Raw genomic sequence first — 15,612 nt, forward strand, 5'->3', positions numbered from 1 at the left:
GAATATTTAATATGTCTATAATAGATAATTATAGATATAAGATTATACAAATTAAGAAGCATTATTATTGATTAACGAACACAATTAAAATTATGGAAACAATGCAAGTAATTAGAATTTTACATAGACAACTTATAATAAAACGTGAATATTTTTTGTCGGACTTTTAAAGTCGGTATAGAACGGAAATGATATTGCATAAACAATAATTACAGAGAATTTGATATATATGCAAACTGAAGTTCCATAGAAACTATTGAATATGAAATGTTTGACATTAATTGTTAATGTCTCTCATTAATTGAACAAAAGGAAGGAAATACGTCTGATAAACAACGAAGGCACGAAAACGTATCTGAAACTGATTGGAAACCTCTGAGTTGAGTTCTGTCCTGTCGGTTAGCCGTCGTGCTAATTCCGATGAAATCACTCTCAAGAACTCAACTGAAATTTAGTCTACAGAGGTTCCGTATACCTGACGCTCGATCTCTTCCTATCTTTCTCGCTCTCGGCAGGTCGTAGTATCTGAGGTCGAGTATGTCTCTCTCTCTCTCACTCTCTCGGCTCGCCGTGGTAACTGCAGGAGTCGAATATCATTCTCTCTCTTTCTGCAAGCCGTAGTGTCTGCAGGAGCTGAATATGCCGTCATCTCGACAGATGAAATGTCTCTGCTTGAATGTGCAACAAATTTACACGAAATACGTGGCACGTCTCGAGAGCTTTTAGTTAGCGATACGTTCTGAATGAGCGTCTTACTCCAATGCTCGTCACAGAAAGAATGAATGAAATCTGACTGTCTGTGTTTAGCGTCGTCAAGAGGAATCGGGTCAAATAACGAAAGATCAGATGCGTGTCGCGACGAGGAGTCGGTCAATGTCCTCGGTATTCATCAGGTACGAATGTACATGTCACCATGAAAACTATTTTATGCATATGCGTCTTTAAGTTTTGAACTTATGTAAATGAGAAAAATTGTGATTACCAAAGAAATATTTATATTTCCTGTAGTAAAAGTTTGTTTAAAATCATGCTAGTTATTGTGGTGTATTTTATTATAATTTTTATTATAATTTTACATAGTAATGTTTTATTTTTATCATAACTTTAGATACAAACACATTGAGAGATGTAGATGACCTAAATGATAAAGGCACATTGATAAATATAGATGGCATAAACTATGACGTTTTTATAAATGAAGAGAACTGTGAAGACGAAGGAAATATATTCAGTGGTAAACTTGTTTGCCATGCTAATTTTGATATATACATTGTGACGTGACAACTGCGGGGTGTTGTCCGTCACAAGAGCCTTGGTAGCTCCTATGCGTTTACATCACGCGGGTCCTACGTCCTCCCGCTCGGGAGCGGACGCGGAAGCGTGACGCGTCGTATTTTCTGTGTGTGTCGTCCCGTGTTGTCCTTTTTCTAATCATTTGAATTTTTTGCGAGCGTTGTATCGTGAGTGCGGCGGAAATCGGCGACCAAGAGAAGCTCACTGCGTAACATTTAAACGCTTCGTCTCAACGGAGGACATTTCCGGAAATCGCGGAGTGAGCTGTCAACGAGGGATTTGCAGAGACTCCTTTCGAACGGGGGTCCGCAGGTTCGCCATTTTCCTTGCTTGCCATTTTTCAGCATATTAAAAGATTTTGTTACTGCTGCCGAATTACGATTGCAGGATCCACGTCGGCCATCCACGGAAGGCACAGGAAAAGGGGCCATGACAGCGCGGCTACAGAGCAAATCCCGTAGGCCGGTCAATAAAGACACAAAAAATCGAAAATTTAATTTTAATTACAAAAGTTTCCAAACTTTGATGGAATATTACGTGAGTTGAAATAACAATAAATCTCATTTTGCAACCATCTCCGAGGTCCGAAACATGTTAAACATTGCAAAAAAATGTTAATTTATTATAACTTTGCGAAAAAAATTGCAAAAGTCCTGCAAACTGAAAGCAATGCCTATTGTGATATTTTCCACAATGTATTAGATTTGCAATTTATTTCGAGGCACGCAACATTAAAATTTATTACAAAATAACGTTTTTGTTTATATCTTGGAGAAAAAAATTGCAAAAGCTGCAAATCGATAGAATAACTTTTACAACTGCCCCGAACAGCTATACCAATTTGCAACCTTCTATGTTGCACGCAACATATTATTTCTTAATTAATGGAACAATTGTTCATTTGGTCGTAATTTTGCGAAAAAAATTGCAAAAGTTTAGCAAATTGGTTGCAAACGTTAAGATTATTTTTCATCACAAGCTGGTAAGTTTGCAACCTCAGACAAGATCCGTAACCTTGAAAAATTAGCAATAATTATTATTTTGCACTTTTTGCAAGCGTGAAAAAAATGCAAAAATATTGCAAATTTTTGGGAGTGCTTCAAATGTCTTCTCCCATCCGAATATGAATTTGCAACCCTCTACTAGTTACGCAAATTATTACAAGTTATCACTGACTAATTTTGTGTTACAAAATTAATGCAAAAATGTTGCAAATCTGGGGAAAAAGATTAAAAATACATTTACTTATAACGTCAAATTTGCAGCCTTCTACCTGTCACGCAAAATATTCAAATCAAATTTATACTTTACATTCTCAATATCACGTGGCCCCGCGTGTGTTAAGTTTGCCCCTACAAATTAAAGTTCTGATATAAGTTCCCGTTTCATTTTGAAGAAAAACTTTTAGAAAAAGACTTTTAGAAAAAAGAAATCGAGGCGCCGCGATTCTTTGACGGATCGGGATCAATCACAGCGCAGTTTTTAGAAGTCTTTGACTTTCCGTGGTGTCTCCGCAGCGTCTCTATTTGAAGTGTCGGCTAATTTTCATATTGTGTAGCGCACAGACATTGCGGAGACACCGCGGAAAATCGGAGACCTTTAAAAACAAACCATAAGAAATCACAGTAAGTATATGTAATATATAGTATTTCAATTTCTTTCACAATGCTAGTCGAGCAGTATGTTACGCTATTCGAGCGTTACATTTACCTGAACGTGGCTCACATTTGTCGACCTTCTACGAAATTGCAAACTTGAATTCCAAGATTGACAAATGTTTCAAGTGTTTTCATTTCAAAACGTTTACCTTAATTTTATTTACACAACGTTTACTTCAATTTAAAAGGTATAAAAAAGGTATAGGTTGCAATGTTTTTCACAATATTTATATTTGATTATTTTGCGTGACAGATAGAAGGTTGCAAATTCGACATTATGTGTGAATGTATTTTTAATTTGTTTCCCTGGATTTGCAACACTTTTGCATTAATTTTGTAACACAAAATTAGTCAGTGATAACTTGCAATAATTTGCGTAACTAATACAGGGTTGCAAATTTATGTATATTCGAATAGGAGAAGACATTTGAAGCACTCCCCAAAATTTGCAATACTTTTGCAATTTTTTCACGCTTGCAAAAAGTGCAAAATAATAATTGTTCGGGATTCAGCATGTATTGAGTGCGTGCCGTCACGTCAGATGGCAGCAGCTATCGATCATCGTTTGCGTAGATCGCGGGGCACTAGCATGCGCGCCAGCATGCGCATAGCACTAGAATCTTCTCCTTCGGTACGTGTGCTCTATGGCGGCGGTTCACTCTCGTTCATCGTGCTAGTACTTCGATATAGTTTGGTGTTCGAATCTATTCGTGAGATCATAGACGATTCATCCGACGAGTGCTCAAGAAAGGACTCATTTTCATCATCTTGAGAGAGACTCAGCCACACTGCTCTGGTACATCACCATCGAGAGACTCACGCTCATCACGCTACGCGCACGCCGGCGCCGCGTGACACCGGCTCACGGGCATCATCGTTTTTACCGGTAACAATTAATATAATTTCTGCCCAGTGAGTGGACATCATCTCTTGAATATAGACAATCTCATCAGTGCTCTCAATACTCAGAAAACGCGTGTAATGTGTATAAGTTAAGATCTGTAAAATATACGGTACGACTCGGACATCTCGGAGTCCACGTGACACGTAATTGTTGTGCAATTAATTAAACACCCTTTCCACGAACGTCCTTTCACCCTGTATAACATCCTCAGGGGCATCCAGCGATCTCTTCGCCGAGTCGCGAACATTTTTGGTCCTTCGAGCCGGATAGTGGAAGTGCGACGGACTTCAGTGTCACACCGTGATCACGCATCGCATTCGTGACTCAAGGCCACTCAACTGCTCATTGTGTACATCCGCTGCCATCGTTGCCGCTACGTGTGTTCATTTTCCCGCGCTATGGAGAAATCTCAAAAATCGGACAAGAGCGATCGCCCACCGACTCCTCAACGTACCGCAAGACGAACGGGCATCATCCCGCCATGTGTCTCCCGTTCGGCTGTCAACCGAGCTGACACTGAAGGTGCAGTCCCAGTGGAATCGCATCACCGCTCTCAAGCGGATCTCAGAGACGATCCCGGCGACGCCGGAAGAGACGTCTCTCGATGAGCTCGCTCAGCTCCTCTCTCACATCGAAGAGATCCACAAGGCGTTCACGAAGGACCACGCGTATTTCGAAGTATCGTAGCCGTCAGCACTAGTGAACCACGAATACTTCACAAAGAGTGCGCAGCTCGAAGAAACCATGCTGCATCTGGCTGCCAAACGCATCATCAGTCGGCTTCGGAACGCGCTCACCGTTACGCCAGCTCAACCGACCACCGCATCGACGTTCAGTGCTTCAACTCACGTTTGCCCGACATCTCACTTCCTAAGTTCTCAGGCGTGTACTTAGACTGGCCGGAATTCAGAGACTTGTTTGGGAGCATGATCATAAATAACGAACGCCTCACCCCCGTAGAGAAGCTGCATTACCTCCGTGTGTCTCTGGAGGGAGCACCGGCGAAGCACATTGGCGGACTTCCTATGGCAGGTGATTCGTTTCAGCCATCATGGGAGGCTCCTCAAGGAGAAGTACGAGAACAAACAACTGCTCATCACGTCATACTTGGACAGGATCTTTGACGGCTCGGGTCCGATCCAGCGGAAGACAGAACAGCTCACCACGCTCATCGACACAGTGCAGGAAGCGCTCAAATCTATCAACTCTTTGGGGCTTGATCTAGGAGACGCCATCATGGTCTATCACGTGATCAAGAAGCTCGACCGGGTCACGCGCGAACAGTGGGAGAATAAGATCGGCGCAGAGCGATCATATCCACGTTTCGACCAGCTTGTGACTTTCCTGACGGCTCGGGCATGTGCCCTTGAGAACATTGAGGCAGTGTCGTTCAACTCAAGCTCTTCATCGACAACGAGGAAACCCAAGGTCACTGCTCATCAGACATCTCAAGGCAAGGTGGCGGCAGACAGTGCTTCCATGGTGTACCCGTGTGACTGTTGTCAGGGTCAACACTACGTGGTCATATGTGCCAAATTTAGAAAGCTTGCACCAGCAGATCGGCAGAAGCTCGCCGTTGACAAGCGCCTCTGCTTCAATTGCTTGGGACGCCACATCGTGCGATCTTGCAAGAGCAAAACAGGGTGCAAGAAGTGCTCGCAGCGACACCACACAATGCTGCACAAGGCTAACACCTCCTCAACGTCCGCTCAACCGGCAGCCAACTCATCATCTCAGCCTTCCAAATGAAGACCCGGTGCAATCGTCTCACCAGACTCATCGCCACGCTCATTCTACTCAACGTTACTCGCCACAGCCTTGGCACAAGTCAGCTCATCGGTATCTTATCTTCAAGTACGTCTACTCATTAATTCAGGCTCAGAACTCACCTTCGTCACTGAAAATCTCATCCGCCAACTCAACGTTCCTCGACAACGTTCAGCCATCATTGTTTCTGGAATTGGTGGCAAGGAATCTACTCAGACAAGAGGAATAGTATCGCTTACATTGCGTTCTACACGCTCGAATGCAACTGTCAACATTCAAGCTCACGTCCTTCACACATTGACGACCATCTTACCATCGTTCGAAGCAGAACCTCAAGAGTGGCCACATCTTAAGAACTTGTCATTAGCCGACCTAGACTTCCTCACTTCACGGGCAATTGACATTCTCATCGGAGCTGATGCCTACGGGCAAATCATCAAGCCAAACATAATCAGGCATTCTCCATTCATGCCAATCGCACAGCTATCCATCTTCGGATGGCTCATCCTTGGACCAGTCAATAGAATATCAGCAGGACACACGTCGACGCACTACGTTGCGATTCAAGCTAATGAAGAAGCAATACACAAGCTGCTAACGAAGTTTTGGGTTCAAGAGGAGGTGCCTACACATGACGTCAGCTTTCTTACCCCGGAGGAGCAGAAATGCGAAGCACATTTTTGGTCAACACACTCTCGTGACTTTTCAGGAAGATACGTATTCCTTTGAAGTCGCCAAGAAACATCTTAGGTGACTCGTATAACACCGCTCATCAGTGCCTCAAGAGTCTACTTCGGCGCTTTGCAAGAGACCCCGCATATCAACGTCTCTGTTGGGTATCTACAGGCTGGTTCGTTCGTAATCAAATGTGAAACTAATCAAACGGAAGCGAAAGGGAAAAAAAGGCTTAAATGAACTGAGATCATGTAAAGATAAAAAACTAACAATATATTATGTTTATTATGATACAATGCATACATCTAGCGGGTCGGAAATCGCATGGTCACAAATCAATCTTTCCTTAATTGTTAAAAAATAGATGAATCGATAAATAGATGAAATGTAAGTTGCATCGTTAATAAACTTTAGATTAGCAGGTTTAGTTAAAAAATGAACAAAAAGAAAGTGCTTGGCTAAGTCACAAAATGAAGAAAGTATTAAGCGGTGAAAACAAAAAAAAGAGAAGCCACGTGTTCTCTAGCATGCATATCAATTTGCCATATAATAAAATAACGAGTAAGTAAATAAGGTTTCTGTAAATTAAGAGATCGTTATAAAATGTGTGATTACGAAACTTTGTATGAGTTTCGAACCCTCAATTAAGCGGTGTATCCCTGTCTCGAGGACGAGTGAGCGATGCCGTCTCTTGCCGTAAAACGGCAGAGGTTTTCACACCTCGTACAATCGTGTGTCGAGCGCACTTCCCGTATAGTAATCGACTTATAACAAGTGAGAATTACCTGATGCCCAATGAATAATATTAGGAAATCAAGATTGCTGTTATCGCTCAGCTATTGCCAGAGATCTGCCCGAGATTTTCCTTGTCGGCTAGACAAAGCCCCGAATGCGACAGAAATCAGCCTTGCACCGATGTTATTCGCACCAGCACGTGTCGCACGCTCCTTGCCCTGAGGCGTACAGCAATAGCTCCCAAGAAATTCTATTAATTATTTCAATATCCCGTGCGTATGTCCAACTCAGGCAAAACTGCTCGTAGTCAATCACTTGTCACTTCGTCCGAACGCTCGCTCGTCTCTCGCAACAATGGCTAAACAACCGAACGCGCACGTGCCTGCACAGCGCTTATTCGTGCCCGAGCATGCACCTCAAGTCTGACAAGGACGGACGACCCTCTTTCCTAGCCTAGAAAGAAAGAGAGAATCCAAGATTGCAAGGGAGGGGGCTCCCGAGGGAGCGAAGGCAAGACCATAGGCCGAGCCGTGTGCGCAGGTCCCGTCGCTTGAAACCGGTTTTTCGGCGCTGATCTAGGGGACGTTCCCCCGCTTCTCCCTCCATCGTATTCCGCCGGCCCGGAATCTTTAGCGCGTGTTTACAATGACGTAACAGTATCTATCAAGAATTTATGGCCGAATATCAATCGCTCAACCATATGACGAAGGCATCATCAGATTCCCATCACTCACAGTATTATTTGCCACATCACGGCGTGCTCAAGCCTGATAGCGCAACAACAAAATTGCTCGTTGTATTTAATGGCTCCAGCCTGTCAACATCAGGATATTCCATCAATGATCTCATGTACACCGGAGCGAAGTTACATCTAGACATCACGGATGTTTTATTGTGGATTCGACAACATCGTCATCTCGTCTCCACAGATATCACTAAAATGTACAGGCAGATTAAAATTCACAAGGATGATTGGGATTTGCAGCGAATACTTTGGATTGATGACCAACTCAACGAAGTGCCATATCAACTTACAACAGTCACCTACGGTACGAAGGCTGCGCCGTTTTTAGCGGTCCGAACCCTGCTGGCAGAAAACGAAGGACATCGATTTCCACTTGCCGTGCCATCCATCACTCACGGCCGATACGTTGACGATATCTTCGGTGGTGCCGACACCGTACAACAACTCAAAGAAGTCGCGTGTGATCTAAGAGATCTCTGTATGACGGGCGGCTTTCCTCTCGCAAAATAGCATGCAACTCATGTCGATATCATCAACGCCCTCAATAATACTCAAGATCAAGACTCTCCAATCACATTTGACAATTGCGCAACCAAAATACTCGGATTACAATGGCTCCTTCAGGAAGATGTATTTTTATTCTCATTGAAGACTCCCTTCAAGACCGGCAATCTCACGAAACGCCTCGTATTATCTGAAGTGGCTCAGATCTTTGATCCACTCGGCTTTGCTTCACCAGTAGTGATCAAGGCTAAGATGCTCTTGCAGGAGCTTTGGCTGCACAAGCTCCACTGGGATGAACTACTACCATCCCAGCTCTCAACCAGGTGGCTCATCATCAGAGAAGAACTCACAAGGTTGGCCAACCTTTCTATACCTCGGTGGTTTCATACTTGGACCGTCTCGACAGTAGAACTTCACGGCTTCTCTGATGCCTCTCAATTGGCAATGGCTGCAGTCGTATATCTCTCCGTTCACGACTCACATGGCGCCAGAATATCATTTGTGTGCTCCAAGACGAAAGTAGCACCCCTCAAGCGACTCTCAATCCCGAGACTCGAACTCACCGCAGCGCTGCTGCTCTCTCGACTCGTTAAGTACGTTCAAGGCACTCTGAAAGTTAACGTAATGGCTATTCATCTGTGGACGGATTCTCTCGTAACACTCTCTTGGATCAAATCACACGCATCACGCTGGAAGGACTTTGTCAGGAACAGGGTAACGCAAATACAGGAACTCACGCCAGACGCTTACTGGAGGCACATCCCTGGTACCTCGAATCCAGCTGACTGCGCGTCACGAGGCCTCACAACTGCTCAATTTCAAAGTCACTCATTATGGTGGACGGGACCACCTTGGCTAATCAATCCAGATTCTTGGCCGTCACAACCTGCAATCGCTGAAGAGTCGAGCGCAATTGAGGCAGGTGTCTCACTAATTGCAGCTGCACTAAAACCTGATTATCACTGGGACATCATCTACAAGTACTCCACTCTCAATAAATTATTGAGAATTACAGCTCTTTGTTTCAGATTCATCTCACGGGTGAATAAGAATCACGATTCAATGTCAATCATGCAAGTATCAACCATGGCTTTGGAGAAGGCAAAACTCTTTTGGATCAAGGCAACTCAAGCGGCATACTTTTCTTACGAACTCAAGGCGTTACAGTCAAATTCACCATTACCGAAGACACATGCATTCAGCCGATTGACTGCATATATCGACGCTCAAGGAATCATCCGAGTCAGTAGACGACTCGCTCACTCATCTCTCTCACCTGATGGCAAACATCATGCGATTTTGCCTCGCCACTCACATGTCACGTCTCTGGTCATCGCTCACTCTCATCAACGAACTTTACATGGAGGCACTCAACTCACGCTCACACATATCCGACAGACCTTTTGGATCCTCGGCGGGAGAGCTCCTGTAAAATCATACATCTTGCAGTGTGTCGCGTGTGCTCGACAGAGGGGGATCCGTGCTCATCAATTGATGGGCCAACTACCTCTCTCAAGAGTTACGCCGTCACGCCCATTTACTCATACGGGGATGGACTACGCCGGGCCACTCACCATCAAAACTTGGAAGGGTAGAGGTGCAAAAGATCATAAGAGCTGGATCTGCGTTTTCGTGTGCTTCTCAACATCGGCAGTACATCTAGAGGCAGTCAATGACTATTCGTCTGACGCATTCATTGTTGCCTACCGACGGTTTTCATCCAGACGCGGCATCGCTCACGCACTCTATTCGGATTGCGGAACGATCTTTATCGGAGCAGATCAACATCGCTTAAGCGACTGTTCGTTCAGAGTTCTCAAGAACATCAACAGGTCACCAAGATGCTCGCTCAAGACAGCACGCGATGGGAATTCAACCCACCAGCAACTCCACATATGGGGGGAAAGTGGGAAGCAGTGGTAAAATCAACTAAATACCATTTACGACGTACCATCGGCGAGACTCAGCTCACCTTTGAAGAGCTCACCACGTTACTCAGTCAAATAGAGGCCATTCTCAACTCACGGCCCCTTGAACCGTTGAGTGATGATCCAGATGACGTCTCAGCTCTTACCCCAGGTCATTTTCTCATCGGAAATCCACTCACAACAATACCAGAACCATCTCTTGACGACCTGGCGGTCTCACGACTCTCACGATGGCAGTTCATTCAACAACGAGTGCAACAATTCTGGTCACAATGGTCAGCTCATTACCTTCAACGCCAACAATCAATTTTTAAATGGCACCATAAGAATAACGACATTAACATCGGCTCATTGGTGCTCATTACTGGGTGACCTCCTTTTGGACACGTAACGATTGGACACCGCTCGATTGGACACGCACGATTGGACACGCACGATTGGACACGGCTCGATTGGACACCGCACGATTGGACACCACACGATTGGACACCGCACGATTGGACACCGCATTATTGGACACCGCATTATTGGACACCGCACGATTGGACACCGCATTATTGGACACCGCACGACTGGACACCGCACGATTGGACACCGCATTATTGGACACCGCAGTCTTCTAGTGAATAACATTTATATATCATATGACAGATTATCTAATCTTAGAAATATTTGGCAGAAAAAAGCTTCGATTTGCCAGAAAAAAAATTGAATTTTAAATATCTATATACGTATTTTTAGGAGCATCTCGTTTTGCGTGGAAAGTTTCAAACCTATGTGGTGCAGAAAATGCTCGCACGCACACACACACACACACACACACACACACACACACACACACACACGGGGGGTGCAAGGGGGCCTTCGGCCCCCCCTCCCGCACCCACCCCGTCCAAGTCGCTAACCCATGCAAACTGTATTAGAAATCTGCATACACACACGTAAATGTGTGTGTGTCCAATTGTACGGTGTCCAATAATGCGGTGTCCAATAATGCGGTGTCCAATCGTGCGGTGTCCAATAATGCGGTGTCTAATCGTGCGGTGTCCAATCGTGCAGTGTCCAATAATGCGATGTCCAATCGTGCGGTGTCCAATCGTGCGGTGTCCAATCGTGTGGTGTCCAATCGTGCGTGTCCAATCGTGCGTGTCCAATCAAGCGGTGTCCAATCGTTACGTGTCCAAACGGGATACTCCCCTCATATTACTGATGAAAGATTACCGCCATGTAAATGGCCACTCGCAAGGGTAGCTGCCTTGCATCCAGGCAAGGATGGACTCACCAGAGTGGTAACACTGAAGACTGCCACCACCACTCTTGTAAGACCAGTGACCAAGCTCGCCGTTTTACCAGTACCACCAGCACAATAAGGATCATCAACAAGCTTGCTGATGGCGGGCGGAATGTTCAGGATTCAGCATGTATTGAGTGCGCGCCGTCACGTCAGATGGCAGCAGCTATCAATCATCGTTCGCGCAGATCGCAGGGCACTAGCATGCGCGCCAGCATACGCATAACACTAGAATCTTCTCCTTCGGTACGTGTGCTCTATGGCGGCGGTTCACTCTCGTTCATCGTGCTAGTGCTTCAATATAGTTTGGTGTTCGAATCTATTCGTGAGATCATAGACGATTCATCCAAAGAGTGCTCAAGGAAGGACTCATTTTCATCATCATGAGAGAGACTCAGCCACACTGCTCTGGTACATCACCATCGAGAGACTCACGCTCATCACGCTACGCGCACGCCGGCGCCGCGTGACACCGGCTCACGAGCATCATCGTCTTTACCGGTAACAATTAATTTCTGCCGAGTAAGTGGACATCATCTCTTGAATATCTCATCAGTGCTCTTAATACTCAGAAAACGCGTGTAATGTGTATAAGTTAAGATCTGTAAAATATACGGTACGACTCGGACATCTCGGAGTCCACGTGACACGTAATTGTTGTGCAATTAATTAAACACCCTTTCCATGAACGTCCTCTCACCCTGTATAACATCCTCAGGGGCATCCAGCGATCTCTTCGCCGAGTCGCGAACAATAATTATTGCTAATTTTTCAAGGTTGCGGATTTTGTCCCAGATTGCAAACTTACCAGCTAGTGACAAAAAGGATTCTTAACGTTTGCAATCAATTTGCAAAATTTTTGCAATTTTTTTCGCAAAATTACGATCAATAAACATTTGTTCCATTATTAATTAAAAAACAATATGCGTGCAATATAAAAGGTTGCAAATTGGTACAGCTACTCGGGGCAGTTGTAAAAGTTATTCTATCTATTTGCAGCACTTTTGCAATTTTTTTCTCCAAAATATAAACAAACACGTTATTTTGCAATAAATTTCAATGTTGCGTGCCTCGAAATAGGTTGTAAATCTAACATATTGTGAAAAATATCACAATAAGCATTGCTTTTAGTTTGCAAGACTTTTGCAATTTTTTTCGCAAAGGTATAATGAATTAACATTTTTTACAATGTTTAGCATGTTCCGGATCTCGAGGATGGTTGTAAAATGAAATTTATTGTTATTTTAACTCACCTAATATTCTATCAAAGTTTGAAAACTTTTGTAATTAAAGTGAATTGGTTGTCTTTATTGACTGGCCTACCGCCGAATTCGGGCAAAGGCCACGCGGTTTGGCTACATATTTTCCACCCATAGAGAGACGAAGACAACATCCTGGAGATGGAGGATGCGCTCAGTTAAGAGACGCTGCCGGCGAGGAAGCGCGAAATTCACGTGTGCAGGGCCCCGAAAATTCGATTACCGCACCTAGGATCCATCAGCAAGTAGCGGCAACGCACGTCACGCGTTGCACGCACATCGAACCAGAAAATCACGGCCCGGGTTATCATAGGCAAGGTGGAGCGCGTTGTCGCGCGTTGAAGACGCAGAAGCTGACGTATTCCGATCCGGGAGAGACTGAAGAGGAATCAACTCGGTGAGACGAACGTCGCCAGATTATTGTAAAGTCGCCGATTTCGCGATTGGGCAAGCTGCAGAAGATTACGGATTTATTAGGCCTTCCGTTGTTAACGCTAGAGTTACGTAGAGCTCGCGAATTTTCTGCAATTTCGTCGTCTTGCCCGATTACGCCCGCCCGCGTGAATTCGATTCGTTCCGTTTTTTTCGTCGTGTATGCGTTGCGTATCCGCAGCCGAGTCACTATTGTATTCGTACCGTACTCGTATCGCGAACTCTTGTGCGATTGCGTTATTGTCAGAATAAATGTATTCGTTTCTTAGTCCCGATCGCTCTTGGCGAGACCGTTATCTTACTCTCGGGAGTTCAGCGTCTACCAACGATGCATAGTAGAGTATAGACGAGCTGGAGAATTTCCACGTGCGTGAAATAACGTTCCTGATAATTATCCCGTATTCGAGAGATCTGATTCCGAGCGATCACCTGCTCGTTGCGCGCGTGAATGGTAGTCGCCGACCAAGCGTTAAGAGCCTGTAATTGTCCGAATCGTGAAATATACTTGGTACTCTTACTTGTTTAATTAATGTGGTATTCGCGATATTTCTCTCGCCTTCCCGATTCCATCCGCCCACACCGAACCTGCCTCTCTACCATATTAGGACTGGGTAGCTGGCTGTCAGAGCCGCCGACGCCCGGTCGCCTGCGAGGCCTGCTCTTTTTCCGCGACTATATTAATTTAAGGGTAATCTTCTGCGGCATGTGAAAAAAGTAGTACGCTTAACGTACCTGGCGCCCAGTCTTATATTCTAGCGATAACACGGGAACACGGTCGCCCCGACACCCGGGCAACTCAGGGCCGCGACTAGGGACGGAGGCGAAGTTGGCCGTCGCTTGCGAGCACGGTTACAACATTTATGATAATTTTAGATGATAAAGTTCTATTTTTCATCTTACATAGATATTGAAACAGCGAGATTAAATGTAAATGAATATAGAGAATTGAATGTAGAGTTTGTTGTTGATGAGAATCAAGAAATTGCTATAAATGAGAATGAATCCAATACTCAAAGAAATAATATTTCTATATTTTCTGGTAAGCTTATTTAAAAATAAGCTATTGTGTGTTTTCAATTAACTCTCTGACACCACACTTGGGTTAGTGTAACGCAACAACTTTATTGCTCCATATCTCCATACCTGCAAATAGTTATTGCAGTTTATGTTTTATATTTTTCTCTTGATGTTATATATTTTGTTATATTGTATTTGCAGGTTTAAATGTTAAAAAATATTTTGCTTTATATTAATTTATATTCGCATTTGTAACAATGAAAATGTACGTAGGCACATACGTATATATATGCTACTTTCGTTATATATATGCATTTATGCTTTATATCGTGTAATACGTTGCGTATTATATAATTAAAATTAATCCATTTTTATGTTTTAATATAAAAATATACGCAGAAGAGGCAGTTATTGAGTGTGATGCGACTAAAGAAATAACGCAACACTACTTCTAGCGCAGCACCTATAGCGCGAGATTACTATCTCGTTTTGCTAATAATTGAGAATGATGGAACCCATATATTATTATATATGGGTGGATTCGGCTTTTAATGCTCTTTAATTTTTGTCCTTACAAAATTTTTAAAATGTTGAAAAAAAGGGGCGAAGGTGGGATAAATTAAAAAATTTGAAATTTTTAAAAAATATAAATATACTATTGTAAAGAATATAAAATACCATAAAACTTTCGTATAGAATATTTTTTCATAAACCTTATATTTTCAAAGATATTCGCAAAAAACGAAAAAATGCGTTATTTTCGAGCGGTGGTTTCAACCCCTAAACATCGAGATACGCAGATAAAAAAAAATATGGGTCTAATATTTTTTTATGTTCTATAACATATCCAAAGCTCATTAAAATCGATGAGGGACAGTTCTGTCCGTTCCCTTGCGAGTACAGAATACCTATATCAATTTTCAAACAGTCATTGCTTTAAAACTATTAGAGATATAATAATCAAACAAATTGGGGATTAACTTCAATCTTTTTAGAGTGTTATTTGATTATTACAATGTTAAAATTTGAAAAACTTTATGTTAAAAAAAATCTTGAAAATTGTAATTTCCGAAAAAAATCAGTTTTTACAAAAATATTGTATCTTCTTTAATTTTAAATATTTTAAGTTAAAAATTTATGCGGTGACTTATTTGGCTTCAAAATTGACGCAAGGGTACACAACCGAGAATTAAACTAACACAAAATATTTTTATTTTAAGTTTTATTTTTTTGTAGGTACTTATATATAATCCTAAAATAAATTATATTAAGAGATTAACATTTAACACTGTTATTAAGAAGATGTTTAAAAGATTGTACAAATATAATTATGTGCATATTTATTATAACTCTTGTCTATTTTTTATGTAACTGATGATAGCAATAAAGAGGATGATAAAGATT

At 43.0% G+C, this 15,612-nt stretch overlaps 2 protein-coding genes across 3 annotated transcripts in view; one reads left to right on the forward strand and one right to left on the reverse strand.

Annotated features, from left to right (window-relative positions):
• LOC105837687 (probable 2-oxoglutarate dehydrogenase E1 component DHKTD1, mitochondrial) overlaps positions 1-15,612 on the reverse strand; it is a 349,118-nt gene that overhangs the window by 315,502 nt on the left and 18,004 nt on the right. The gene's annotated exons all lie outside the window — the stretch shown is intronic.
• On the forward strand, positions 9,076-10,638 carry LOC118645869. Its single transcript, XM_036287686.1, has one exon. It carries the CDS (start codon positions 10,123-10,125, stop codon positions 10,579-10,581), a length of 459 nt encoding a protein of 152 aa, XP_036143579.1. The 5' UTR covers positions 9,076-10,122; the 3' UTR covers positions 10,582-10,638.

This window comes from Monomorium pharaonis, chromosome 5, assembly GCF_013373865.1.
Source record: "Monomorium pharaonis isolate MP-MQ-018 chromosome 5, ASM1337386v2, whole genome shotgun sequence".
Classification (NCBI taxonomy): domain Eukaryota; kingdom Metazoa; phylum Arthropoda; class Insecta; order Hymenoptera; family Formicidae; genus Monomorium; species Monomorium pharaonis.

Excerpts from the sequence above, each read along its gene's own strand:
- LOC118645869 (XM_036287686.1), top strand. The coding sequence starts at position 10,123 with ATGCTCGCTCAAGACAGCACGCGATGGGAATTCAACCCACCAGCAACT.